At 38.5% G+C, this 27813-nt stretch overlaps 1 protein-coding gene across 4 annotated transcripts in view; it reads right to left on the bottom strand.

Moving 5' to 3' along the window:
- Nucleotides 1–27813, bottom strand: part of LOC136826605 (protein Loquacious-like) — a 121817-nt gene that overhangs the window by 66115 nt on the left and 27889 nt on the right. For all 4 annotated transcript variants that reach the window (XM_067083842.1, XM_067083844.1, XM_067083843.1 and 1 more), the window contains exons 3-6: nt 26379–26535; nt 17878–18013; nt 11820–11883; nt 5087–5204 (exon numbers count right to left, since the gene is read on the bottom strand). In XM_067083842.1, coding sequence (XP_066939943.1) covers nt 5087–5204; nt 11820–11883; nt 17878–18013; nt 26379–26535 — 475 coding nt within the window. The remainder of the gene's footprint in view (nt 1–5086; nt 5205–11819; nt 11884–17877; nt 18014–26378; nt 26536–27813) is intronic.

Here is a 27813-nt window from a genome sequence, read left to right as displayed (position 1 = left end):
TTCTGCTGAACTTTTGTCATGGGAATCATGGCTACTAAATAAAGTAGTGGGGACAGTGAGTTGCCTTGAAAGATCCCTCTCCTAATGTTAACCTCTGCTAGTCTTATCCCAGAGCTTGTAAGTACTGTATTCCAGTTGCACATTGTATTTTTAAGGAAGCTGATGGTGTTTTCCTCTGCCCCATATATTTTCAGGCATTCTATTAGCCACGTGTGCAAAGTCATGTTGAAGGCTTTATTATTATTATTATTATTATTTTTATTAATTATTATTATTATTATTATTATTATTATTATTTTATTATTATTATTATTATGAAGGAAATAGACACTCTCTTAAACAGGTCTTATTGAAAAGGATGGCTGTATTATGCAAATTTATCTTATACAGGATCTTTTCTATTTTCCTTATAATTTGCTTTTCAGGCTCAGCGATGTTGGTCAGCAACTGGCCAATATTCATAATGGAAAAAGGACGGTGGAAAAGCGAATTATAAGGAAACTAGAAAAGCTCCTGTGTAAGATAAATTTGCATAATACAGCCATCCTTTTTAGTATAACCTATTATTACTATTATTAATATTATTATTATTATTATTATTACAGTAACTGCCCATCATTCAAATAAAACCTTTTCTTTTGGTCAGAAAAGCAGTAGATTTTTTAATTGCTAAAAGAAACAAATTTATTATTGGAAAATGATTTTCATTTTTGTACATAAAAATGTAAAATGGGTATACTGTACAAAGGTAAACTAACATACTTTTATGTTAAAGTAAACCCCCTCAAAATTGCAAAACACCTGTTTTCCGATTCATTTGTTTACAGCACACTCAACATTGTTTATATCAGTTCTTTGGTACTCAATGTTGTTTATATCAGTTCTTTGGTAAGTGGTTGTTAATTACGGTATATGAGATGGTTATGAACTGCTACATAAGCCATAAGTTTGGTATTCTTGTTTGAAAGCCTAGCCTAGTACAATCTACCAAAATTGAAATTTGTTCAGTTTGGTTTGTGTATTACAGTACATTGCAACACCCTGTGTTTACATCTCAGTGACAACTGTTCAAAGCAAATTCATTCTCAGAACACTACTAGAAAGTAGTTTACCATTTTCTGTTTTATTGAAAGTAATGATTTTTCATTTCACCTAATAATATCACAGAAGCTTTATTTGTACAATTGTCTATGTCTACATCTACCTATATGTGGTATTTCATCAATGTTAACATTACCATCTCTACAAAGTGTGCACGTTCATGTTTGTGTTTCTTAGCGCAGAATCACGTTTGACATTTTTCTTTTTCGCTTTGCTTAATTTACTGTATAATATTTCATTACATATCATTTCAGTACACAAGAGAATATCTTATCACTGTTTATATTTCATCTCTCTCTCTCTCTCTCTCTCTCTCTCTCTCTCTCTCTCTCTCTCTCTCTACACACTCATATCTACACACACACACACACACACACACACACACACAATTGCATTTATCTTTTGGGTTATAAAAAAAAAAATGAGAAAACAGAGTAAAAAATATAAATGAGAAAAGCATAAAATATAAAGAAAGAAGTCATAAGAATAACAGAATAGCATAAAATATAAATAAAGTCATCATAAGTTTAACAGAATAGCATACAATAAAAATAAAGAAGTTATAAGCATAACAAAGAAGTCATAAGCATAACAGAATAGCATTAAATATAAATAAAGAAGTCATAAGCATAACAACATGAAACAAAACACGCTGTAACAAGTCAGACGTCTACCAAGCCCTCATCACCCATCCAACACTGCATCCCCACCCCCTCCCAGCCAAGGAAACAACTCCCCGGCTCCACATCCCATCCAAAACAACCCCTTTCTCTACACAGCCTTACTGGCCCTTATTTCCCATGGTGCCCAGCTATCCAACCTAACCCCCACCTTGGAAACTTCTCAAGGCCTCCCCCACCCCCCAAAATCCTTCTCAGTCTTTTTTGAGTGTAAGAAGTGTTACCAACATATTCCTGAGGCCAAACAGCACTGCCATCCATAGGAGAGAAGTTTTTACACATTTTTTTTAGGTTCATATATACAGTATATCATAAATCTTTGGGGGCATGGTCTTCGTGTGTCGGATACTGCTGAGTTCTCGATAATGGCAATCCAAAAAATTTAAGAATTACTGTATTAACACAGCTTTAAGGAGTATTTATGGTAAAATAAGGACACTTTGTTTCACCAATTTGATAAATAATTTGCAAGTCCACTTTCTTTTCTACCAGTAGGCTTAATTTTTTATTTAAATTTTTACTTCCCTTTTTCATTTTCATTTTATTTTCATGTTCTTCAATTTTATTTCCTTGGATTTTTTACTGTGCAAATCATTTTAAGAGCATCTTAAAATATGTTTTGATTTCAGAAATTATGTGGATTTTACAGTATCCTACTTATCATTGGTCCTTCTGGATTATGTCTTTTCTTAGTGTAGAATTCTGGTGAAATTACTACTTTCTTTAAATCTTCACCTAGAAACCCTTACGAACAGTCACAAACTACAAACCAAAGAGGGCTCCAAAGGAATATCAGCCAGCAAAGATAGACAAATTATGGAATAAGAAATAAATAAATAAACAGATGGCATAGAAAATTAAACTGACACCTGGTATTCAGATGTCACTAGAATGCAGGAAATAAATTTGCTCCTCACTTCAACATTCAGAGATCAGAAGATTCCACAATCACACTAGGCAAACTATTCCACATTTCAGTTGTCAGGTAAAGAAGAGTGCAGGGGATGTTTGTCATAGTTGTACACTTTATGCAACGAACATAATAAACTCAATTTACATCTAGGCCACAAGTCAACATTAAGAGTGCAAATTCAACCCAACTGATGACATAACTCTGTCCAAGAATTTAATATGAAAGTCAGCACCAGAAGGCCACACTTGAGAATAACACTCCACACAAGGAAGAAAAGTTAAAACACTAAGACACAGTACCTTCATCATGAAACATTCAAAAATATTTCTGAATGCTACAAACTTTATGAGAAATGGACATTTGTCCATGTTAGTTACTGTGACTATCATATGTTGCTAAAGTGTTGCATTACAGTAGCTGACTTATTAAAAACTTGTTAACTCTAAATGGTAACATCTGTAAGTAAAAATAAAATAATTTTATTCATCATTCATGCAACAGAGGTCTTAAAGGCTAACACTAAATTTACAGTGGAGGTGAAAGCTGCAGGCTGCAAAGTGTTTTGGAACAGGTGAAGGCAATGTCCAAAACTGGCAAAAGCACACAGACTTCATTTATAAATATAGGTAAGTTGCATTTTTTAAACAGCTTTGTTAATTTACAAGAAGATATACAATACAGTATATACAGTATCTCTCAACTGTGTTTCATTTAGCACATAACTGCAGTATGCATATGGTAGTACTCAATCAGCTGATGATTCTGCGAATGTAAACATTACCAGAATGCACATGACAACTACAATGTTCATATGTTTATGTGAAGATAAATGCAATATAATTAGATGCAGTAAAACAACATTTTATCAAAATTATCACTATTTCAAATCCAACTGTAGTATTTAACTTTTGAGAAAATACTGTCAGTGTGCCAGGCTAACCAGGGCCAATATGTCTAGCACACACATTTTGGCGATCTACCAAACAAGTCTTGCCACATCACAGAAGCAACTCTGGGTGGCTTAGTAGAATTGTTGATGCACAAAACGAACCTTGTGACTAATGCTCTATTCTACATAAAAAAAAATTTCATTTATAGAATTTTGAGTAATGAACAGTGTAAACTTGTACACACACATTTTTCCTTGAATGTGCCCGCTGAAATATGGATGTGTCCAATATGCTGTCAAATGTGGTACTCTATCGTCACTGAACAAAATTTGACTTATCAGAAAAGGCACAGAACTACATGTCTGTGCTCTTCTTAAAGTTTCAGCTGTGAGTAGCCTTGATCCACTAAACATATTGCTCATGTCATGCCTTCCAAAGTGGGAACATTATCTGATTTTGTTATTACTGTTTAGTTAAGATTTTTGGGGAGTTTATATATGAATTGTATTAATTCCTTTTTTTATGCCTATATATTTGCTGGAATTTTCAGTAGTGCTGCATCCCCAAACCTCAGCACTGTGTTCTCTTCAGGATAATGATGTGAATAGGAATAAAGCATCTTATAGCTGTTAGTAGGCTTCTATAAATTATTTTTAAAAATTACTCTGCTTTTGGTGCATATAATGAGGGCATGTACTGCACATTACTCCCTTTCCTACGATCACTTCAATGTCCATTTTCTCTTTGTAACCACTCAATCACAGCTAGAAATATTTTACCTTGAAAATTTAAGCTTAGCGTCCTGCATTTCATCCCTTCTTGCATCCACTTCTCCAGAATTTATTTTTCTGTCACAACTAACATTCATTGTCCCAACTCTTTTATGCCTTAACTCAAATACACAATACAATCACACATTTCTTGCTTGAGGTCAGCCCTATGAGAATCAAGAAACTTTAAATTAGTTAAATAACCCAATACTGTAATAATAATATTAATCTCCTTACCAGCATTTAACCCTAATATTTCCAACATTCACTATACTGCTTCTCCATGAGCTTGATTTGTTGGGTTTTAATTTTCCCAGACTCCTTCACCATCCTATTTAAAAGCTATCTGGTACACAAAGGATATTTTACAGAGAGCTCACTGGCTTCGGTGCTTCATCTTTATAAGCTCGATATGGTATCTTTATTTGTTTGACATGGTTACATTCATCCCTCCCAATTATCCAACCTTAGGAGCAGCTATTGAAGGGTCATTCTCCATACTGATATACTAAAACAAACCTCTCCATTGGTCAAGGCTTGAAACAGCAGCTGATGCATCACTAATATTAAATTTTTAAAATCTGCAATGGACAACATACCCTAGCCATCTTACCTTCAATCCCCCAGCAGTAAGACAGGATCTGAATAATTCACTCAAAAATTTTATTTGGATGGAAATGCAAATGTGATAATTATAACTAAAACAAAATTAAGATACTTCTTTATACATACCCACTTCTTTCGTAGTGCCAATTGTGCAAGCAATGGAGAAAGTCCTCTCATGAGGGAAGCCCTCCTCCGAAGTGAGCTCATATGTGGGAGGGGGCCACCGACGCGCCATGCACAGCTCCTATCAAGTAGAAATAAATCTTTATAAATAGACTGATAAAATACAAAAAAATTAGTCAGACAGCAAATATAGGAATGAATGGTTGAAACAAGGTGCTGCTCAGATGAATGAAAATGATGTTTACATGAGATTAGCTACAAATTGGCAGGAACAAAAGCATTTGGTTAGGAAACAAATAAAAGTTCTGTCAGTGTGGAAATGAAAAAATACAGAATGAAGTTCTGGGAGTGTGGAAATGAAAAAATACAGAATGAAGTTGGCATATCGCAGTAAAACTACACTAAGGTCTGGATCATGAGCCTCTGAAGTTATCATACCAACATTCAAGAAAATGCATGGGTTGAATAAATTTCAATTTTTCCTTCAATAGCACCTGTTATAAAATTATACAGGGAAATGGAAAAAAATAAAGGCAACAGTGTAGACAAATAACGACTCTCAAATACCATTTACTTAAACAGCAGCAGGAGATCTGAATAACATAAAATCTGAAGTTCACAAGTTTTCAGCCTTTTACCCCTAGATCACTCATCTTTAACCCATTCTAAGGAAATTTATTTGTATTTGTTCAAACAGGTTTTAACATTTTTAAAGAACAATAATCAGCAAGTTTACAACTTTCATGAATATAAAGATGAATCAAAAAAAGGGCAACAAAGCAATATGTTACAAACAAAAAACATTATTATTAAAGATAGTTACATCGCAAGGGCAGAGGACAAGGGGGGCAGTATGTAACAACCCCCTACATTGGAAGGTTTCTAAATTAATGACCTCAGTTTCCAGGCTGCTAATGGTTTCTTAGTTAAACTTTCCAATAAAATCAAGATTATTTAACATTTTAATATTTTTAATGTAACTAACATTCTACATAGTTTCACCATGTAGGCTGCATGCAAGTCAGTACTAAATAATTGCTGACAATTAAATTTTTTATATGTAATCATTTGAGAATCTTGACAAAATCCTTCACACATGGAAGCAGGAGTTGATTCCCTGGTTGGCAGGCAGGGTTATGCTTCAATAAATCAAAGATAACTGGAAATGATATTATCAAGTACTGTCACTGAATAAACACAATGAAAAAGGAGAGTAAAGGTCTCCTTCATGGCTATTCAGAAAGGAAAGGAAGGTGTTACAACCCTTGACTCTGGTGAGACATACTGCTTACGAGCTATGATTGGACACCCAACATAGTACTCTTCCCCAGTTAGATCATACAACCCATACTTCTGGATAAAAGGATGACCAAAACGTAATTACCTGAAAAAACAGCCAGTGGCTGGCGTCATGAAAGAAAATGATAAATTTAGCTCTGAATTATAATTATGTTGATTATCAGGGAATTATGGAAAATGAAAGTCTACCCTTATGACCACATACAGTAGCTAATTTAGAGAAATGGCATGGGATAACGAACAAGTGAAATAAACACTCGAGGCTTTACCATATAAACCATTAAACAATTAACAATTACAGATTAAAATGGTCTGAACATCAAGATGGAAAACCTTCTCTGCATATACACTACAAAAAGGGCTATAGTTATCAGATACAGTTTGGGAGAAGCCACAATCAATAGGTATATTATAAGGAGGAGACCGTCTTTCCATAATTGTTCATACAACAGTTTCTTTGGGATTGGATCATTGGACAATCATCCATTCTTTTGAGACTGCCCATAAAGTGGAGTTTTTTCATACTTAAACTTGGAGTAATAATTTCCCCTCATTCAAGACCTCTCATGTTTTTGACATTCTGTGATACCTGTGGACTCGGAGAATCCTTCTTAAGAAACAGCACTGAAAGCTATACAATCTTGAGTTGGTGTTCATCAGTGGACCGTCTCTCCACACCCTATAGCAAGTAAGCAGAATAACATACAAGCAATGTTAACAAAGCCCATTGGTTTTACTGTTAGCATTCTACTGAAACTCTTTGACAGAGCCAAAGTCCTCTGCAGCCTTACCAACTTTGATGGATATTTCTTTTTCCAAAATGACTAATTTTTAATTAACTTTTATTTTTCATAGCTAACACAACTGAGGTCTTAACATTAGGATAAATCTTCTGGCGCCAGCTGGAAACCGGTTTAAAAACAATTAAAAATTAAATATGCAAGGAATCTGTGGCATCTGGCATCTGATACGCAGATGAGGTGGAAGCGGGTCAGAGACCCAGCTGGAACCTCATAATGCATTCAGGCTTTCTTCCAACCCAAGATAAGACATAAGAGGGGTGGCTAGAGGTGGGCAGTCTATGTTAAGACTTCAGGTTTGTTAGCTTTGAAAAATACAAATTAATTCAAAATTTGTCATTTGTTCATATGTGGAACAAACCCTCAGTCTTAACATTAGGATAGACTCACACTTGGAGGGAGGTATGAGAATAATGAATCGACTCAAGGTTTGGCACACCTGATACTCTTCCTAGAAATTAGAGTTCTAAGGAAGAAGACCTAAGCATCTGAGTTGTTAAACAAGTGGGTATTTAACACTTGTTACATTCACTGGATACATGGAAGTCAAAGAGAACTATATCTGTTAGCGCAACAAACCATGTCAGCCACATGTAACGGGTTTGTCACCACTTCTCACTCCCCTTGCCAGAGAGAGAAGTACACGCTACTGAGAAGCAAATTTGTAAGTTGTATGGAACATAAAAATGCTGTAGCAGTATGGCTGCAACACTCAAGCATCAAGCCAGTTCCAGCGTATGATGTGTCTTATCCTTCAAAACTGCCTGTAGGTAGAGAAGAAAGGAAAAAGGGAAAGGAAAAAGGGAAAGAAAAAGACCAGTCATCTCACTCATTCTCTCTTCCACATTATCGTCTTAGGCAAGATACAAACGGTCCCGCCAGGGGCACTGGATGAGCTACACAACTTGTTGAGCAGCCACCACCAAACCCAAAGAAAAAATGTCCAAGGAACTGTGGACAATGTTCTTCAGGTAGAAGGAAGTGAAAGTGGTCTGACGAAGCCAAGAACCAGCATTCAAAATCCTATGAACATGCAAGTTCTTCTTAAATGCCAGAGAGGAACTTATTCCTCTGATGTCGTGTGCCTTAGCATGCACGGCACTGGAAACAGAACTTGACGGTGAGGCATAGGCTCGCCTAATTACCTCACGCAGCCAAAACGAAACAGTATTCTTGGACACTTCTTTCTTGGCTCGGCCTGTGCTAAAAATAAGTCTACGGCACCTACGTCTTAGGCGATGAGTCCTTTTCAGATAGCAGTGCAGCGCTCTGATGGGGCAAAGCATTAACTTCTGAGGATCACTGCTAATAAAATCCCTAAGGAAAGGAATGGAAAACGAGGCAAATCTGTCATTGTGAACCGAGGGATTTTGAGTCTCAGCCACAAATTCCGGGACAAATTCGAAAGCCAAAGACCCCCAACCCCTGGTGTGTTGAACGTCATAATCTAGACCATGGAGCTTCAACTCTCTTCCAGGAAGCCAAGGCCAGGAGAAAAACTGTTTTCAAAGTTAGATGCCTGTCTGGTGACTGACTCAGTGGCTCAAATGGAGCTCGAGTGAGACTAAGCAGTCTCACTCGAATTAGGTCCCATGTAGGAGGCTTGAGTTCTGTTGGAGAACAAGACTGCTCAAAACCCTTGAACAAAATAGAGATTTCTCAGGATGAAGAGATGTCCACGTCTTTCAGACAGTGAACTAATCCTAAAGCAGCCCTGTAGCCCTTGACAGCAGAAACAGAAAGGTCTTTCTCCGTTCTGAGATGGATTAGGAAGTCTGCTATCTGTTGACAGAAGTTCCGAGTGGAGAGAAACCCTGTCAAAGACACTAATCACAGCAGACAGTCCCCTTGCCTTGATACACGCCTGACGAAGATCTCCTGAGATAGCCGGGCATCTGAGTTGCTGCTCTGCAAGAAAAACCTCTCACTCGTACGAGATACTGGATAACCTCCAGCTGTGAAGAGAGAGGGACCCTACTGATTGGTGGTACCTCTCTACATGAGGTCGGCAGAGAAGACTGTGCCAAGGGGGAAACTCTCTCAGCACTGCTGAGAGCAGAGACAGAAGTTCCAGGAACCACTCTGTTTGGGGCCACAAAGGAGCTACCAGGGTCATCCTGAGATTCCTGGAACTCATCACTCTGTTCAGGACATGATAGATCAGGCAGAATGGAGGAAGACGTACACTTCCAGGTTGTCCCAAGGATGCTGAAGGGCCTCTAGCTTTCTGTTGAACCTTGTAGCAAAGAGGTCTAAAATGGGTCTTCCCCACAAATGAAACAGCCTGTCTATTATGTCTTAATACAGAGACAATGCAGAGACCACTCCATACCTAGAACTTGTCCCTGACGACTTGGCTTGTCGGTCACTACATTCCTTTTGCCCAGAATGTACCTGGCCATGAGCTCCACCAAATTGTCAATCACCCACTGGTGAAATTCGACTGTCAGCAAGTGAAGTTGGAGTGACACTAGCCCCCCGTTTGTTCACATATGCTGCCACCGTAGTGTTGTCCGACATCAGAATAACAGAGTGACCTACTACCCTCTCCTGAAACTCCTGAAGACCCAGGAAGGCAGCTTTCAACTCTAACACACTGATGTGGAGCTGCTAGTCCTGAGAGCTCCACACCCCCAAAAGTCAGGAGCTCTTCCAGATGAGCATCCCAACCTTCGCATGATGCGTCCGAGAACAGGAGAAAATCTGGAGGGGGCGAATGAAGAGGAACTCCCACCGTCAGTTCTGGTCATCCAACCACCACAGGAGGTCGCTTCTCACCTTTGTCAACGGAGGGACCTGGAGCTGAGGGGAGTCTCCTGCTGGGGACCAAAACTCCTTTAGTCTCCATTGCAGGACCAAATAAGAAGACGTCCATGAGGGACCAGCTTCTCCAGAGAAGTTAAGAACTACTGGTGAGCTGGTTGCTCCTTGGAATGTACACTAAGAGGGTAAATACATTACAATCTTTATCATCTTACAATGCATTTAAAAATCTTTGGAGTCACTCCTTGTTCCTTAACAGTTTTCACAGCAATAATGAAGAGGCAAAGATTTAGCATGCATCTGGTAATTTAAGCAGCAATTGTACGAATATGGCATGTACAAAGACAAGGTCATCAGCAAAGTATACTTGCTACTGTGAAATTCAGTGATTTCTTTCTTTGCCAAAAACTTCCCAATACTAAACAATTCTCCCTCCACTGAAATACATTCCCAATCTAAACCTGAATAGACTTCATCCTTATTATATTCACATGTCATGTACCAAGTCAAGAATCCCTGCTATTGTAGCAAAGTCAACTGACTCTTCTCTTCTCTATCATACAATACCCTAGCAATTTGAAGAAGAAATAGGAGAGAATATGGTACTGGTTAAGAAACCAAATGGGAGACCAAGCACTGGAATTCTTCCCAAGTCAAAGACTTGTAATGCCAAACTCAGCTCAACAGGTATAGAAACAAGCAGAAAACATGTAATGAAGCAGAAAAAAAAAAAGACTACATTCTGAAGTGGAGACTGAAGGAAACTAAAGAAAAGGATTACACAATTATAACAGGGGATGTAAGCAGGTCTTTACTGATGCATGTGAATTACAGTAATGAGGATTTCAAAAATTACAACCAGGAAAATGTAAAACAAAGCTGAGGAGGAATATGAAGGAGAGAAAAAGAAGATAGAGGGATTAAACAGTGAGATGAATAAGGAAACTAAGAGAATAGTGGCAAAGTTAGACTAAGAAAATGATGGCAAAGTTAGAAATGATAATGTGATAACAATGGAACTGGCTTCAACAAAACACAGAGGCCAAAGAAAATCTTTGGAATAGCAATAGAAGATAATTCATCTATTACAAGGCATTTTAACAAGATCACTCAATCACTTCTCAACTGTCATCTGCATAAGAGGTGTTTAAAAATCAGAATTGAAAAGCAGTGCAGGATAAGAGCTAAATACTCGGAACAGATGACTGAAAAGAGACCAAGAGAGCAGATGAAAAGTTACAACAAGCAAAAGAAAAGATTATGTAGTTGAGGGCTGAAAGGGTGTTGCAACAAAGCTTTGGACCACCTATAGTATGATGTGCAAAGCAAGTTCAAGTGGTAACCCCAATAACGGATATAGATAAGGAAGGAAGAAAACATGTAAAAGGGGATAAGTACTTAACAGATGAAAATAGAGGAAACACATTTTTCATAAAACCTTCAAATATATACTATCTTGCCTTTCCTCCATGAAATCGAGCCCAGTAGCACCAATTTCTACCAATTTGTCCTATCTACACATTGCCAGTGTTCCATACAACTCCATGAGTTAACTTGCTCCCAAGATTTATCCAGCAAATGGTTTATACAACTGTGCTTCATATTTTCATCATAAATTTTACTTTTTGTGAGTTTACATTTTGAGTTACTTTTGCTTTAGATTTAGTAGTGTTTCATTCCCTTACCCTTCCCTTATCTGGAGCACTATTCCACTCCTTCATGCCTTGGGGTATCAAATATTCATATTCTTGTTTTCTGCTATACTTTTAGGGGGTTTTCATAGTTAGCACCTACTTCACTACTTATATTTAAAATAATCTATACCTTATAGATTCAAAGAGAAGAGATCTTTAAGAAAAATTAATATACTTTACCTGCAAGGATCCTACAGGATTCCCTGGAATACCATCATCATAAGGGGATACTATCTGAGTAGACCTGCAATTAAACACACAAATGGCTATTACACCAGATATACTATGCTGAAGTTCTTACTATCATTTACACTATTTTAAACCGTAGTAAAGGTGAATGCAGCAAATTTTATAGTACTGTGAAGGGCCTTACAAAAAAATATCCTGGCATAACATTAACAGCATAATAAAAAAAAAATACTGTAGTAGAACTGGCTGAAACATAAAAAACAATTCAGAGAAACTTTCTTCTACATAATGCCTCTCATGCAGTCTATTCCTTTGCTGGAACTTCAGATTCTGAAAACTGAGAAGGATATTAATGATTATCATCATCAGCATTATTATTAAACAGTTTAACCAGACCACTGAGCTAATTTATTTGGTTCTCTCAAGATTGGTCCAAAGGATCTGTCTTTATTAACAAGTTTATACTTTACTTTTCAAATTATAGTTTCTTAAAAATATTGTATTTGGGTAATTGAAAATGGAGATTCTTTAAATGATGTTTCAAAAACTTGACAACTGTTGTCAATTATATTTTCGACACAAAAAAAATTATACGAATTCCACATTCCAACACTGGGTTTGACTTATTTCAAGTTATTACTACTGTGTAGTATTCTTCCATTTATTGGTTACAATGGGTTTTAAAGATGCATAATAATCATTAATAGGAAAATCTATGCGTGATCTTGTCATAATAACTGCAACTTGGCTGCATTATCAGTTTCTTACTTCAATGCCCACATGGGCAGAATGAGGAGGAATCTAATATATTTGCTATCATCTTCATATAATTTTTGAAGGAAAAATTTAATATGTTGTGCAAGGGTATTTTTTGGATTAGAAGTTTGAAGAGATTCTATAACATTTCTGGTTCCCAAAAACTACAGATTTCTGCAATTGTTTATCTTTAACACAGCAGGACCTCAACTTAAAACTGTCAAGTTAGAGACCCTATACTATAGCCAGCACCTGAATAATTTCTATATTCTCACAGCTAATAGTAATGCCACATAGTTCATAACCTAAACTAACCTGTACTTTCATCTAACATTAAATTTGAGATATTTATTTAAAAAATGTATGGCATAAAAAATGCTGGCCAAGCATAACTAACAACGATAATGTAGATACTAATAAGTACATAAGTCCATTAGGTTCATGTGTTATTGCTTTAAACAACTGAGCCTACTGCATATAATTCTGTTGTGAAAACAAGCAAAGTTTGGCAAGGAAAACTGATAAGCTTTGGTGGGTTTAAGGCTGCAAATCCCATACCTGACAAAGATTTGGGCCCATCAGTGTATACTACACAATGTGAACTTTCATATCTTTTATATTCTATTACATCATGATGATGATCTGGGGTGTATGTGCACTTTCCATGCAATATTTCAAAGTTCGTGCTCTATGCCTAGCCCAAGCAGGTGGTGGTTCTCCTAATAGAGGAAATTTTATTTTCAAATCTGCTGACTCCGACAGCTTATTTACTGGCATCCACTGGGAAAGGTGTTGAGTGATTGTTTACAAATGTAACTTTCACCGATGAGTTATTAGTTAGAATCACTTGCTTACATTCTTACTGCAATGTGCACTGTTACTAAGTCACTATGAAGAATTTAGAGGTGGTTAACCACTTCCAACTTGGATAAAAACTTTGGGAAAGATTTAAGAGCTTCAGTGTATATTCTGCGTCCCTCAATGGCTTTGATTTAGATGTAGCTTTTCATAGGTGTGTCTGAGGTTGAACTGTACATTTGACATCCATAGTCTAGAACAGACATCGGTTGCTTTACACAGCAATATGAAATTTTCATAATAAAACTAATATTGTAATACCTACCTGAACACCTGAATTCGCCCTTAATCCCACTAGCTAGAACAACTTCAATTACCAATCCCACTATTGGGAATTTTAACAGCCAGCGTTACCAACGCTTCATGTAAAATCTTGTCACTGAATTACCACAACAAATGGTTGGTAACACTGACACAGGTGTACGTGCTGGCATGTCCACTCTCGTCAATTGCTTTATTCAAGGTCAAATTGATGTGGGGAAAGGAGGGAGGGAATCATTCAGGTGTTCAGGTAGGTATTACAATAGTAGTTTTATTATGAAAACTTCAAATTGCAATACACTCCCTGAACACCTGAATTTGCCTGATTAACAACATTTAGAGGAGGAGGGATCAATTCTATTGCACGCCCCTTTTTACCAACCACAGAGATGGTAGCTTACCAATCTGCTCTGCATAGGATATTTGTTTATTCCTACACTCACCATAACAATCGATATTTTAGGTGAAGAGAGATACTGCAGAGTACTTTGGTCGTCAGTCAGGTCAATATTGTCTCCGTCCGTCGACCTCCCATGTGGCTATTCAGAGCCTCTTATGTATGGAGGAAGTGCTGCAGTGTGCAGAGCTGCTGTCCATCTGGGTAACCCAACTGGGTTGAGGAAAGGGTCAGATGACTGACCAGCGATGAAGTATCTCGGCGTCGACGAGAAAGCCTAGCCTACTAGAGCACCCCCTTGGACTCTTGTAAGGAAAACTATCCGAGACTACGATAGTTAAAGAAATGAACTAACCTAATTTCCTGTGATTATACTATCACTGCTGACTAAAAAAAGGAATTCTTCTATCTGGTAACCTACAAACCAACGAGCCAAGAGAATACCCCCCTGGTTAAACTGAACGCACCTTATATAACACAATTAGCCGCACATATGGACTAACAGAATACCCTCTCGGTTAAACTGAACGCACCCTAGATGCTAGAGTTAGCTGCTACATATGGACTAAGAGAATACCCCAGTTAAAATGAACGCACCCTATATGATAGAGATACACGTTCTCTAGATTCACCGAGACCATCCAGTCCCCCCTCCTGACTGACCGCAGCACTGACTGTGAAGTCTCCGTACAAAACTTCACCGAAACCACCCAACGGTCGAGGCTCAAAAGGTCTATAATGGGCCTCCACGCACCTCCGGCTTTCGATGCGACAAAGATTCTGCTGTAAAATCCTGGAGGGAGGAGCTGGTTCTAACACACCCCTCTCCAACAGGGCCCAAATCTCCTTCGCTAGATCCATCCCCTTGATGGAAGACTGGGAATAACTCAAAAGGATGACAGGGGAGGACGACAGAGGGGGAAGGGAATGGAAAGGAATTCGACAGTCCACCCTCAGGACCTCTACAACCCACTCCTCTGCCCCCACCTCCTTCCAGACCTGCCAGAACAGAGCGGGACAACCTCCCACCGGAACGGACGAGGGACATATTACAAGGGCCTAGAAGCAGACACCAATGCAGCCTTGATTGCAAAACCACCTTTTTGGGTGTTCTAGGGGGAGAGTTCGAAGATGTTCTTTTGGAGGGAGAAGACTTGCGAACGCCTCTAGGGGAATGAGAATGCTATCCTCATCATAGCCTGCTGTGATTCCACAGCTGAGTTGGTGATAACAAAATTTACCATACTGGCCATATCCTTATCCCTGAACAAGGAATTGGCTAAGGCTAAAGGAGCTCTGAGGAGAACCCTCTTATGGACGTCAGGATAATGCGGGGGAAGATGACTAAGATAGAAATCCCGCCTCTTCTTACTCACGTCATTGACGAGACCCGGAACCTCTTCCACATTGCTACCAAAGGGGAGCCGAGTGAGAGAAGCTGAACCCATGTTACTTAACCCCGCGGGAGGAAGCGCAAGTAAAACCGCTTGTGAAGGGACGGAAGAAGATAAAGAAGAAGAAGAAGAGGGGAGAATGAAAGAGGTAGGAGCTACCAACGAAGTTTTCGCAGCGGAAAATGTAGGTGATGAAATCCGCAGACTGATCGGAGAAGGTACCACGAGTCCAGTCAGAGCCGCTAATTGCAAACCCGAACTACAAGCGACCAGCAAACCCTGGGAAATATGTGGAATACCTGATGCTTGAAGCAGAAGCAAGGGGTTGCGCGCATACCCGAAGGGAACCCTTTGGAAAGACAACAAATCTGCATTATATTCTGCCACATCCCCATACCGATCACGCGAACCACTCTTAGAAGCCAAAAGAGGCACACCCAAATCCTCTTTACTAGATGGAGGCAACCTTGTGCCAAATCTAAACATAAGTGATGAAGGTGAAAATTTTGCTGGAGCATAAATTCCACTAGATACTTTCTCCTCAATACCTAACCCCGACCTATCTGTCTTAAGTCACACCTAGCTCCTGATCCTGACTAATGTTTTCAACATTGAATTTTTCAACAACACTACAAAGGGGTTGGGGGGAGGGTACTTCACTGTCTGCTCCACGTCGAGGGGGCGGGCAGAACCTACCCACTCGGAGCCTTGTGGTTCTCCATTACCCTCAGACCCGTTAGGCCTGGTTCTGGAACAGAGAGGGGAGCCGAAAAAGAAGAAAGAGTAGACATCCTAACGCTACAACTAACCTTACTTGAAAATTGTTGGAAAAGACTAACTACTAAATTTGTCATACTACTTGTAATTCTACCTTCTATCTGTTTAACTATCTCTGAGCTTGCTAAATCTGAAACTGAAGCCTAAGGTCCTTGAGGCAATGAAGAATCTGACCGCCGTTTGCCGCCCTTGCTAGCCAGTGACTTGTGATAGCGAATGTAATCCTCCATCTGTTCTACCGTCCAATCGGAGCATTCATCGCAACGCGTTTGTACATTACACTGAACCTTCCTACATGCCTGACAAATAGTGTCTATCATGTCTCAAAGTACTCATCCATTTCTTGCAAGACGAACAGGAGCAATGAGCGCTAGCATCTACAGTCGAAGGGCAGACGAAGTTGAGGCCGAAGGTGCAGTAGTGGCAGGAGAATATGAAGACTTGTCCATGATGACCAATCGAGTTTCAAGAACCAGAGAATCCAAGTCCAAAGACATTCCACGATGAAACATCCAAGAAAGGCTGAGAAATCCAAGCAGAAGGTCGTAAATTTGGCAGAAAATCCAGTAAATCCAGTCCAGAAATCCTAAATACCAAAGAGAAGTTGGGCAATAGGATTAAATCTTGCCTGCTGAAAGGAACAACTGTTCAGCAGCACAAACAAAAAGCAACTGACGAGAGTGGGCATGTCAGCACACACCCGTGTCAGTGTTACCAACCGTTTGTTGTGGAAGCTCAGTGACAAGATTTTATATGCAGCGTTGTTGATAACGCTGGCTGTTAAAATTCTCAGTAATGGGATTGGTAATTGAGGTTGTCCAGGCTAGTGGGATTAAGGGTGAATTCAGGTGTTCAGGGAGTGTATTGCAATATAAAGGTTAATCAGTCAGCTCCCCATTTATATGAGGTTTATCAAATTTAATGCATTTTTCCAACTAACTTTGTACAAGTGATATGGGCTTTCCATTTTAAGAATGTATCAAAGACTATCTATGCACATGAACTATGATGTTTGACTGGGTGTGTGATGCATCTAAGCTTTAACTGAAAATGTGTTTTTATATAATACATCAAATTATTAGTTTTGTTTCCAACCTCAATTAATGTTCAAAAGACAACTTCAATAAATTGTGATTTTTTATGGTCAATTCTGTTTTATTACTGCTGCTGCTGCTTTGCATTTCTGGCAGGCTGTTTCCTGTAACATGTGGACTTGGAAAAGAATACTATCTCTGTTAAATTACAATCTAGAAACCTTTTGCCTTCAAATACAATAAGTCTTACCAAAAATACAATTCATTTTGCAACACCAATGCATTACAGAATCTAGATGTCTACACTCCTATCCATTTCAACTTATGACAGATACACTATATATAGAAACAAACAGTTTTCTGAGAAACTTTACAAAGTTCCCCAAAGATTCCAGATTGTACAATGAAAGTTTCAGAATAGAAAAAAAAAACAAGGGGTATGTTAGTCTCAGAACTAACTACTACATATTTTCTTTCTTTCTTGAACATAAAATCTCTACTGAACTTCCCTAGCACAGCTAACAGTGAAAAACTTGTACCATAATATAAAAATTAATTATTTTTAAACTTACAGTTCAGGTGGTGCACCAGGTGGACCACCAGTCGTGGGACCTCCAGTACTTGCCGCACCACCCTGGATTATGATGTCCAACACAGCTTTGGCAGCTGCGTGTTTGGCCTTTTTTTTGCTCTGGCCAGAGCCATTTGCTGTAAAATCATCAACAATGTGACTAAGATATTCATGTGCTTATACCTACTGTGTCACAGCATAACATTAGCTAATCAAAGTACAATACAGTCGACCCTTGTATATGCATGGGATGCCTACCATAAGCTAATATAACTTAGCTTAACCAGACCACTGAGCTAATTAAAGTCTCCGCAAATAGCTAAAATCTGTGAATACTTGACACCCCTCTAAAAATGCTTATAACTGCCTATTTTGATAGATCAAACACCAAAAAAAACTCTAAAAATGCTTATACCCAAGTATTTTAATAGTTTTACCACAAAAAATGCAGTCAAAAAATGTGAAAATACAGTAATTAGTGAATATTTCTCTATAGAAAATACCTTGAATAGGCAAATTTTCCGTGAATAATGTGTATATACATTCCACAGAAAAATCCGCGAATAGGAGAAGCCGTGAATCCAGAACCACGAATAGGCAGGGGTCCACTGTTACCTACTTGAGATACTATTGGAATTCAATGACAATGGTATGCATCAGTATGCATACTGCTCTTCAATGTAATAAAAACATCAAACTTTTAAAATAATTAATATTTTTCTTAGGTATGCAAACCACAGCTTCTTTTGTAGAAGCATTTCTCAGTGGTAGGTGAAAACTGTCCTTGAAACTTGGTAAAAGGTTAGTTAATTGGTAGTAAGTAGTTGGGGGGGGTCACCAATTTCCTGCTCAGATAGTGCTTTACATTTTGACATCAGGGACACGGAGGCAGAGTTGAGATGCAATTATATTAAAGGCCCCAGTTTGTAAACCTGGGAAGAATACAAATTACTTATAACATCTGATATTTCTTCCTACAGAAATACTAACCATTGCTTACTATGCAGGAAGATGTCCCTCACGATTAAGGACAAGTTGAATCTCCACTTGAAATGTTACGTTTGCAGTCATGCAAATGTGAAAGGGTCCAATGACTCCTGTAACCCAACATAGGAAAGTTACACTGCTAAGGCCGAGTCAGAATTAGTAGTGTTGGTACTCTCACTCTAGGAAAAAATTGGAGAAGCATGTGCTACCCCAATTTAAGGGAAGCATAAGTCAGAAGGCAGCTAACATTAAGTCACTTATAACATAGTGGGTTTAGATGCTAGTCTTATGCCACCTCGGCAACAACACTCTGTTGAAAGGATGACTGAGGGTGTCAAACATCACAAGCCAAAGTTCTGAGAAAGTACTGTACTCTTAATTGTGAAGCTCATGGCCCATTCAGGCACATACTCCACCTAAATGCTGTCTTGCAGAGGATAAAGAAAATGAATCACCTTCCAGCCTTATGCCCTTAAGTACCTATGACAAGATGTCTTTCTGTCCAAGAAAGCATGGAAGACTATGCAACCTGTCATGCAGCTACCACAGGGCCTTAGGAGAAGGTAACCCAAGGACTGTTGGGCAACATATTTAAGGTAAAATTAGGTACAGTAGTCAAAACACCACTACTCATTACCTGTGCAATAAAAAGCTCCTATAAAAGGCTACAAACAGGCCAAAACTCTTGATTAGACTGGATGAGTGTCTGCCTTGCAGGATGACCACACATATGTGAATCCATGCCACACCACTTCGATGTGCATGATGAACGTGCATGTGTCAGAAGATATTTCTTTTAAATCATAAAGAGTCAGAAAAGCACATCATAACAAAGAAGTTTGGAGATGACGTCACAAGACACTGCTTCTCCTCATACCATGGGGTGGGTGGAGATTGTGAACTACACAGGTACCGAAATTTCCTTTGTTGGAAACCAGTGTGACCATGTGACCTGACCTGTGAGGAGTGCTTATCAGTGCTGCATATTTAAATGCCTATAATGCCGTCATTCCCCATTCAACTTTGCCAATTTTCTCAGGTTTTGTTGCAAAGGTGTTAGTGTTTTGAAAATGCCAATGTGTGTTATAGCACTGCCTTATAAGGGTAAGGGCCTGACAAAGGAGAGTGAGCAGTTGGAGAAACCAGCGTGAGAGGGCTCCTAACAAGTTCCATTTACCGGACCTTACAGAGTTCCAAAAGCATAATTTTATGCCTAAGAAGATAGATGGGCTATTAATGTGTATGGAGAGTGAAAATGACACAGATAGTGATGATAGCAGTGATGATTTTATGGCAGAAATTGAAAGGGTTGATAGCAGTGAGAGGAGATCCCCTTTGTTCCACCACTGAAGTGAGAACACAAGGTGAGAAGGGGAGGGATTGGTAAGCCTGCCTCCTCCGCTGCTTAGCCTGGTCCCTCACAAGCAACCCCTTCCCCTTCTGTTGCTGATAATGAAGATGAAGGATGGTCTACAGATCCTGACCATCTGTATTGCATGATTTTACGTATGTTTCACAGCTGAAAATGGCAGTGCCAATGAGTGCCTTGTTTCCTCCAGCTATTTTTCACGGAAGAAACCCACCATGTTGCCACTTATTGCAGGGATGTCCTCAAGCAAAAAAGTGCACTGAAGTGGCAGGGCCAAAATATTGTCAGTATTGCATATCATATTGGAATATGCATTTTTATGGGGGTGCTGAAGCTGCCACAAGAACTGATGTACTGGTCTAAACATAATAAATGTCATACACAAAGTTCGTGCAAATAACATGGTAACTATTTTCATGCAATGGATCAGCTGGCGATACCACCAGATAATACTGATAGGCTTTTTCTTGTGCAACCAGTGCTTGAATATGTCCAAACCTTGTGACAACATCTTCATGTGCCAGGAAAGAACCTGTCTTTGGATGAAGGTATGCTTCTGTGGAAAGGCAGGTTACCTTTCAAAGTGTATGCTTGATTCCATGGTGTACCATGGTGCAAATCCTCAGTTTTTCAATTGCTTGGCCCATATCTGAATGAAGGTTATCACTTGTTCATGGATAATTATTATAATTCTGTGAAGCTACCAGAAGAGCTCTTTAAGTACACAGGGTGCACACCAGTGGCACTTAAGACTTATGAGAGGGGCACCAAAGGCACTCAAGGAACAGGGCAAAAAAAAAAAAAAACCCTCCCTGCTACAGTGTCAACTTCCAAAGAAAAGGCAATACTTTTATTTTGTGCTGGATGAACACAAGGTTAGTTACTATAATAACCAATTTGCAGGGCACAGATACAGAGGAGTGTGTTCGGAACAAGAAGGTAAAGAAGAGTGGAGTTATTCAGGAGTACAACAACCTGTTTCCATCAGGGAATACATACGGTAAATGAGGGGAGTTGACCCCTTTTACATGATGATCCAGTACGACAGCTTCATATGGAAGACAGTGAAATGGTCAAGAAAATGACGATGTACTTGCTACAAAATACAATGCAAAATACACGTAAGTTTACCACAGACCAAAATAAACTGAACCTCTTACAGTTTCATGATAAACTGAACCTCTTACAGTTTCATGAACTGGTACATTCCAGTTGGACAGAATTCAACCCAGGTGAGTGGACTGCTGGTGATCTTACCATTCCCCATGCGTTTCTACGCAAGGTGTTGCAACTGCCTCAGATGATCCTGCCCCTGTACCTGCTTATGCTGCTATGTCCACCCTTAGTACATCAACTAGCACTTTCTGACGATACTGCTATGCCTTTGATACCTGAAGACTTGAATATGGAAGTCAAGCATCACTGACCCCATATCCTGTCTTTCTCCTTGCACTGTACTTGTGCCAAAGCCACTGCCAGGCTTTCAAAAAGCAGAGGGAGAAGTGACATGTTTGCTCTATGACGGGCATTCGGAAGGACACCACGTATCATAGTGCCTCGTGCAGAATACTTCTCTACATAAAAACCCAATGCTCTTGTGATCACCATACGAAGCAGAACTACTGGCACTCATCCACCACTACGACACCTCCCCTCAGGTCAGGAGGGGAAGAGCAGTAGGAACATCAAAATGCCTCCTCCCTCCTAGTCATGTGACATGAACTGCTAGGTATTCTAAATAGAGAAAGGGGCATTAATAAGATATGAAGATAGGATTGTTGGAGAGTATATCAGATTACATTTTATATATATATATACTTATATAATTTATTCTTATTTCAGGGGAGGCTAAACCAAACAGTCTTATAGTCGGATGTATGGATAGGAAGAACAGTCAGCTCATCATTGACAAATTTATTAACAGCTGCGCTTCGGGATCACCCATATTCCATCTTTTCTGGCTAAAAAGATACAAAAAATACTAATTAAAACTTAAAACAGAGTTTACAAAATTAAAATGCTTTAAAGACTGAAATGGACAATGACAAAATAAGGAATAGAATACCTTCTGTAGTAAAGTCTCATCAAACTTTCATCCTCTGGACTTTACTACAGAAGGTATTCTATACCTTATTTTGTCATTGTCCTTTTCAGTCTTTAAAGCATTTTAATTTTGTAAACTCTGTTTTAAGTTTTAATTAGTATTTTTTTGTATCTTTTTAGCCAGAAAAGATGGGATATGGGTGATCCCGAAGCGCAGCTATTAATAAATTTGTCAATGATGAGCTGACTGTTCTTCCTATCCATACATCCGACTATATTTATATAATTTTATGCATTTTTCATAAAATGCATTATTTCATGGTATTTTTATGTGACTTATGAATGTTTTCATCATTTTCTTGTGGTTTTATGTGTAATATGTTTTCTGGCAAAAAAAGTTTTATGATAATAAACACAATTTATCATGCATTTGCATTTTCAAAAATATTACCAATTATAAGCATATTCATTTATCATTTTTTTCAAATTTTTTAAATGAAAGTAACTTATGACGTTTTACAATAAACATAAGTTCTCCCTAGCTGCTCACACAAGTAAGTTTATCTACTTTCATTTGGGGGGATGGGGACTTTGTCATACACAACACACACAGTAGTCAATTATATATCATTAGAAACAAAAATGATTGTAATATCTTTGTGCAAAGAAATGTTAGATATCATAGTTTACCTATTTTTGGCAAACTTCTAAATTCAAATAACTTGTGAAATTTCCAATTATGCCTAAGTTCTCTCTGGCTGGTCATGCAAGCTTGTTCACTTTTTTTTCGAGGGGGAACTGTGTCATTCCTAACGCATATAATAATGAATTACATTAATTTGAAACAAATTACTGTACTTTTTAAATAAAATTGAGATATCTCAATTTACCTATTTTTGTTAAATTTTCAAATGCAAGTAACATGAAATTCCCCTTTATTCGTAAGTTCTCCCTGGTTGCTCATGCAAGTTAGATTGTTTAATTTTTTATTGGGGGTGTGTGCTGTTTCATACATAACATAACAACATAACACAAATAGTAATGAAGTATACATCATATAAAATGCAAATTATAGTACTTTCTCAGTGTGTAAATAAAAATGAGATATCTCAGTTTACGGTACCTATTTTTGGTGATTTTTACAGAAAATAGTAACAAACAGGTATTGCTTACCAATAACCTACAACTTGTGTATATATTCTGCATTTGTTTCACTGTACTTTTGTCACATCATACCTAACACAAACGGTAATGAATTATGTATTAAGAGAAAGATGTATTTTAATTTTGTGCTGAATAGAAAAAACTACGTACTACCTCAGTCAAGTGATTTTTGGTGTATTAAGAACAAAAAAAAAAAGGCTACAATTTTCTAATACAGATAACTTCAACTCATGATATGGATGCTTTACTTGGTTTTATGGATTTTTTTTAACATGATAATAAATTAAAACTCATTAGCTTTATAAAACATCAAATTCATTAACATAGCATGAAACATAGTTACCAAGAGCATCGAAAACAAATTAAAGCCATGCATGTTTGTAAGGCCCATAGGGGCAGTGAATCTGCCACAGACCAAACCTAACAAAGCTGGTATCATTAAAGAGTTAACAAACAAATAGCGACACTCTGGCCAGTGAAGTCAAGTTTCATTAAAAAATCACAAGTATCTCCAGAGAAAGATTGTTTTTCAGTCCCAGACTGATGAGTCAACCTGAAGGTAGAGTGGGCTTGGCAACCTCCAGTACATGGAACTTCCGTTGGCATGTCAAAGGAAAAGTTAGCAGCTTGTTCAATTTGCTGAAAGCCATGGAACCTTCTGATTTGCAAATCAGACTGTTCAGCTGTCTCAAAATACCACTGCTAATGGTAAGCAGTTAAAATGAATGTCTCAACTCCAGAGTGAACTCTTTTAGATTCAACGAGAACACCACGGTCACTTCCCAGTGATTATTATGCTCACAAATATGGCCAATATTCCCTCAAGAGTGCCATTCCAACCCAGACTAAAAGGTTCTGAAGGAGAACGATCCTTGATCCTAACAGATTCCTTAACATGCAGGTTGGAAACTATCCCACAAAAGAGATAAACACACCAGCCTGCACGGTAAACTTTCTCAGTATCATGGACACAAAAGATTGAATCTGGTGGTGACACTCACTGAACCAAGAACCAAGCTAGACTTGTGAATGGAACAAACACATTCCAAACCAAAATCAACCCTCCCAATGATCAACCCATTCACAAGCTGCCATGCAAATGCATATCAGGAATTCCAGTTGGGCTGTGAACATGCTATACCAGCACAACCACATAGGTTGCCATGATACCCAAAGAAATCATACAGAGGAGACCAGTCAAACACTAACCTCTCGTCTACACTCTCACAATTCCAAGGATCATGTAGGAACAAGACAAAAAGCCAATGCCAACTTTTCTCAGTGTGCTTATGAATAAGTACAAGAGTTCAGGACAATTCTTGAGTATCAAAAGGAATGGGAGGACACTGGGTCATGAACTTACTGAAAAATAAAAACCAGAGTGAAGTCTCCCCAGCAGGTAAGCGAAGTTCAACATCAACCCCCTGAGAAGGAAGAGGCTCACTTGAAGCATAACAGCTTCTTGTGAGAGCACTTTCATGATTACTTCTTCCACCTACAAGAGGGACAAAGGGCTGAAAGAAAGGAAGATTCTTTACCTTACTCTTATTACTAGCCTCACATTCTCTTATTACGGTGCAAGATGAGGGCAAGGGAGGTAGAAGTATCGAATGAGTATGACATGTATTTAATATCACAGCAATATCTCCCAGAGCAACATAACTGCCACAAGCTTAATGGTGCTGATATCCTTCACAGAAGCAGCGAGGGAACATTTAACCATTTTGACCAAAAAATAAGGGTCACTAGGGTTAACAAGGAAAAGACACATCTTCAAGTAGTAAAATAAATCATCCATACCTTAAGCAGCCAACGAAGTTGAGCTAAAAGGTGACAAGCCACAAACTCGCACAGAGATCTCATACAGGGAGGTTCAGCATAGGTCGTACACTGTTGGAGAGTGCATGCTGGCTTACTGCATCCAAACACATACCTGTTTTGGACACAGCAAAAGGAAGCCAATCAAGAGGGTCAGAGAGAGGGAGAGTAGTCTGGAAGAAAGGAATTAAAGAGGTTCGATGGGTCAAGAGCAAATATTCCTGACTGAAGATAGGAGCAAAATTCTTTTGGTGTTCCTTCACTGCTTGTCAAATCTCTTCCCAACCACAGAGACCAGCCAGTAATCTTCTCACAAGGAGTCATGGCTGCAGGCACTAAACCAGCAGACAGAACATTACACACAAAAGAAATCAAGCAGCGACACACCAGCTCATGTCCTACACACCATTATTGTTCACTCTTCTATTCCCATCCATGATAAAAGCAAATCAAAATACCTAAAGAATAAGTAGGAAGAATGCTTCAAATCAGTAGTTGGCAAGACTGTAAGGAGTCTTCACTTAAAAATTACCAAAGAAAAAATCCTGGCTTACAGCAGTTGAATGGAGGACTTCTCTCACTCCCATGACCACCAATTAACCACCTTGTTACCAAGCTTCATCAACTGTTTACAGGTGAAACTAAAAAATATACATACATAAAAGGCAATGATCTGTATTCTCCCTGGATACAAAAAACTGGGTACCAACAAAAAATGAAGAAATTTCAGATAAGAAATAATTGGAGAAAAGTTCTACACAAGTACACTACAAAAAATATAAAATCAACTTTCCTCATAGCTTTCAATAGCCCACGGTCCTGATTCTTCATTTTAATATGATACATTAAGAGGACCTACACTGAACTTACTTCAATTATCTCAGCCTTAACTTACATGTACAAAATATTTGCGTGACTTTTTTTTTTTTTTTTTTTTATAAAACCAATACAATAACATGAAATTTTTACCAAAAATATATCAAAATTACAAATATTCAGCTGACAAATTTCACTGTAAAATTTGAGAGACTCTATGTTCAAATATCACTTTATAAAAAATTTGAAGACAACTCTAAATTAAACATGACCAAAAACGAGAAAAGACAAAGACAAATTCTTACCAGCAAATTCTCCAACAGTTACTCTGTATACAAATGTTGGCTCATGAACTGCACCTTCTATTTGCAGTAAATCATATTTTGGGGAAATCCCACGTCTCATACATAATTCTTGTAGGAGGGATACTGGTGTCTTGGAGGGCAAAGCTCCAGACATACCCTGAAAGAAGAAGCATTCATGTCAAAAAAATTTTTATTTCTTAAGTTACCTTCAGAGTACACATGCTTATTTGATACTGGAACTATCTTTTTAAATCTTTATGTATTATCTTTATAAACTACTTAAAAAATAATCTTAAAAAAAAGTAGCACTTCAACTGTTTTGTGTAGGTGACTAGCCCCACCCACTATTGGGAGTACTGGGAATGAATTAGCAGGTAACTTCATTGTGTTTGTGCCCTCATGTACATCAGAGGGGAGGAGGGTGGGCTCCAATTCTGTGATTACTTGGTAAGTATATATAAAACTTTATCAGAAAAATGTCATTTTTATGTAAGTAACTCACCAGGTAATTACATAGCTGAATCCCACACTGCCAGGAGGTGGGATACATGGACATATTCTACCCCAAAACATTAGTAATGGTAATGAATTTGGGAACAGAAAGTTTGCTAGCATTGATACACTACTTGTTGTTTCTTTACCTAGTAAGAAAGCTACTGCAGGTGGATAATGCCTCTGGCTGGTGCTCATCTTAACCTGTAGTGGTGTGGGGGTATAGCCGTGGAGCGGCTACTACTTTAGTGGGAGCTTTGCAGCAACGGACATTTCCGATGGCTAGCAAAGCATCAACAGTTGCCCCTGCCCTGGGTGCGGTACCACAATAAAACAAACAGACAAACAATGCTGTCACCTACACCACATAATAAAAAACCACCACCCATCCACTAAAAAACTGGTGGGTACTCCAGGTACTTGGTACCCCCATGGTCCTGTAAAACTCAACATCCTACGTCAAGGTGAAGAGAAAAAATGATGGAAGGGATGCTTCCTATGCTGCTTCCCAAAAAACAATGCCAGCCAATAACAACGGTCCCAGGGTACTGCAATTTTCATACACTGTTTCCATTTCACACAAGTAGAGGCAATCCCCTGTTATCGGCGGGGGTTTCATTCCCAACGGCACGATAACCGAAAATCGCCAGTAATAGCGCCGAAATCCCCACTTATTGCCGCCAATAACCAGGTATCAGCACCACTGTTAAGTGGGGATCGGTGCTGATAACCGGAGATCGGCAGATATTGGCGCCGAAAATCCAGTTATTGTCGTCGCTAGACAAACGCCCTAAAACTGGATTGATAATAACCAAGGCCACCGATAACCAGGGGACTGACTGTAATGAGTTGCAAAGATTGACTTGCACCTCCAAAATGTCGATTGAAGAATGGAAGAGCGCGATAAGTTACGCTAAAAAGCTAACGAGGTAGCGACCACTCT

The sequence above is a fragment of the Macrobrachium rosenbergii genome, chromosome 41 (assembly GCF_040412425.1).
Source record: "Macrobrachium rosenbergii isolate ZJJX-2024 chromosome 41, ASM4041242v1, whole genome shotgun sequence".
Taxonomy (NCBI): domain Eukaryota; kingdom Metazoa; phylum Arthropoda; class Malacostraca; order Decapoda; family Palaemonidae; genus Macrobrachium; species Macrobrachium rosenbergii.
The sequence above is the reverse complement of the archived record's forward strand: the minus strand, read 5'-3'. Positions and strand labels throughout refer to the sequence as shown.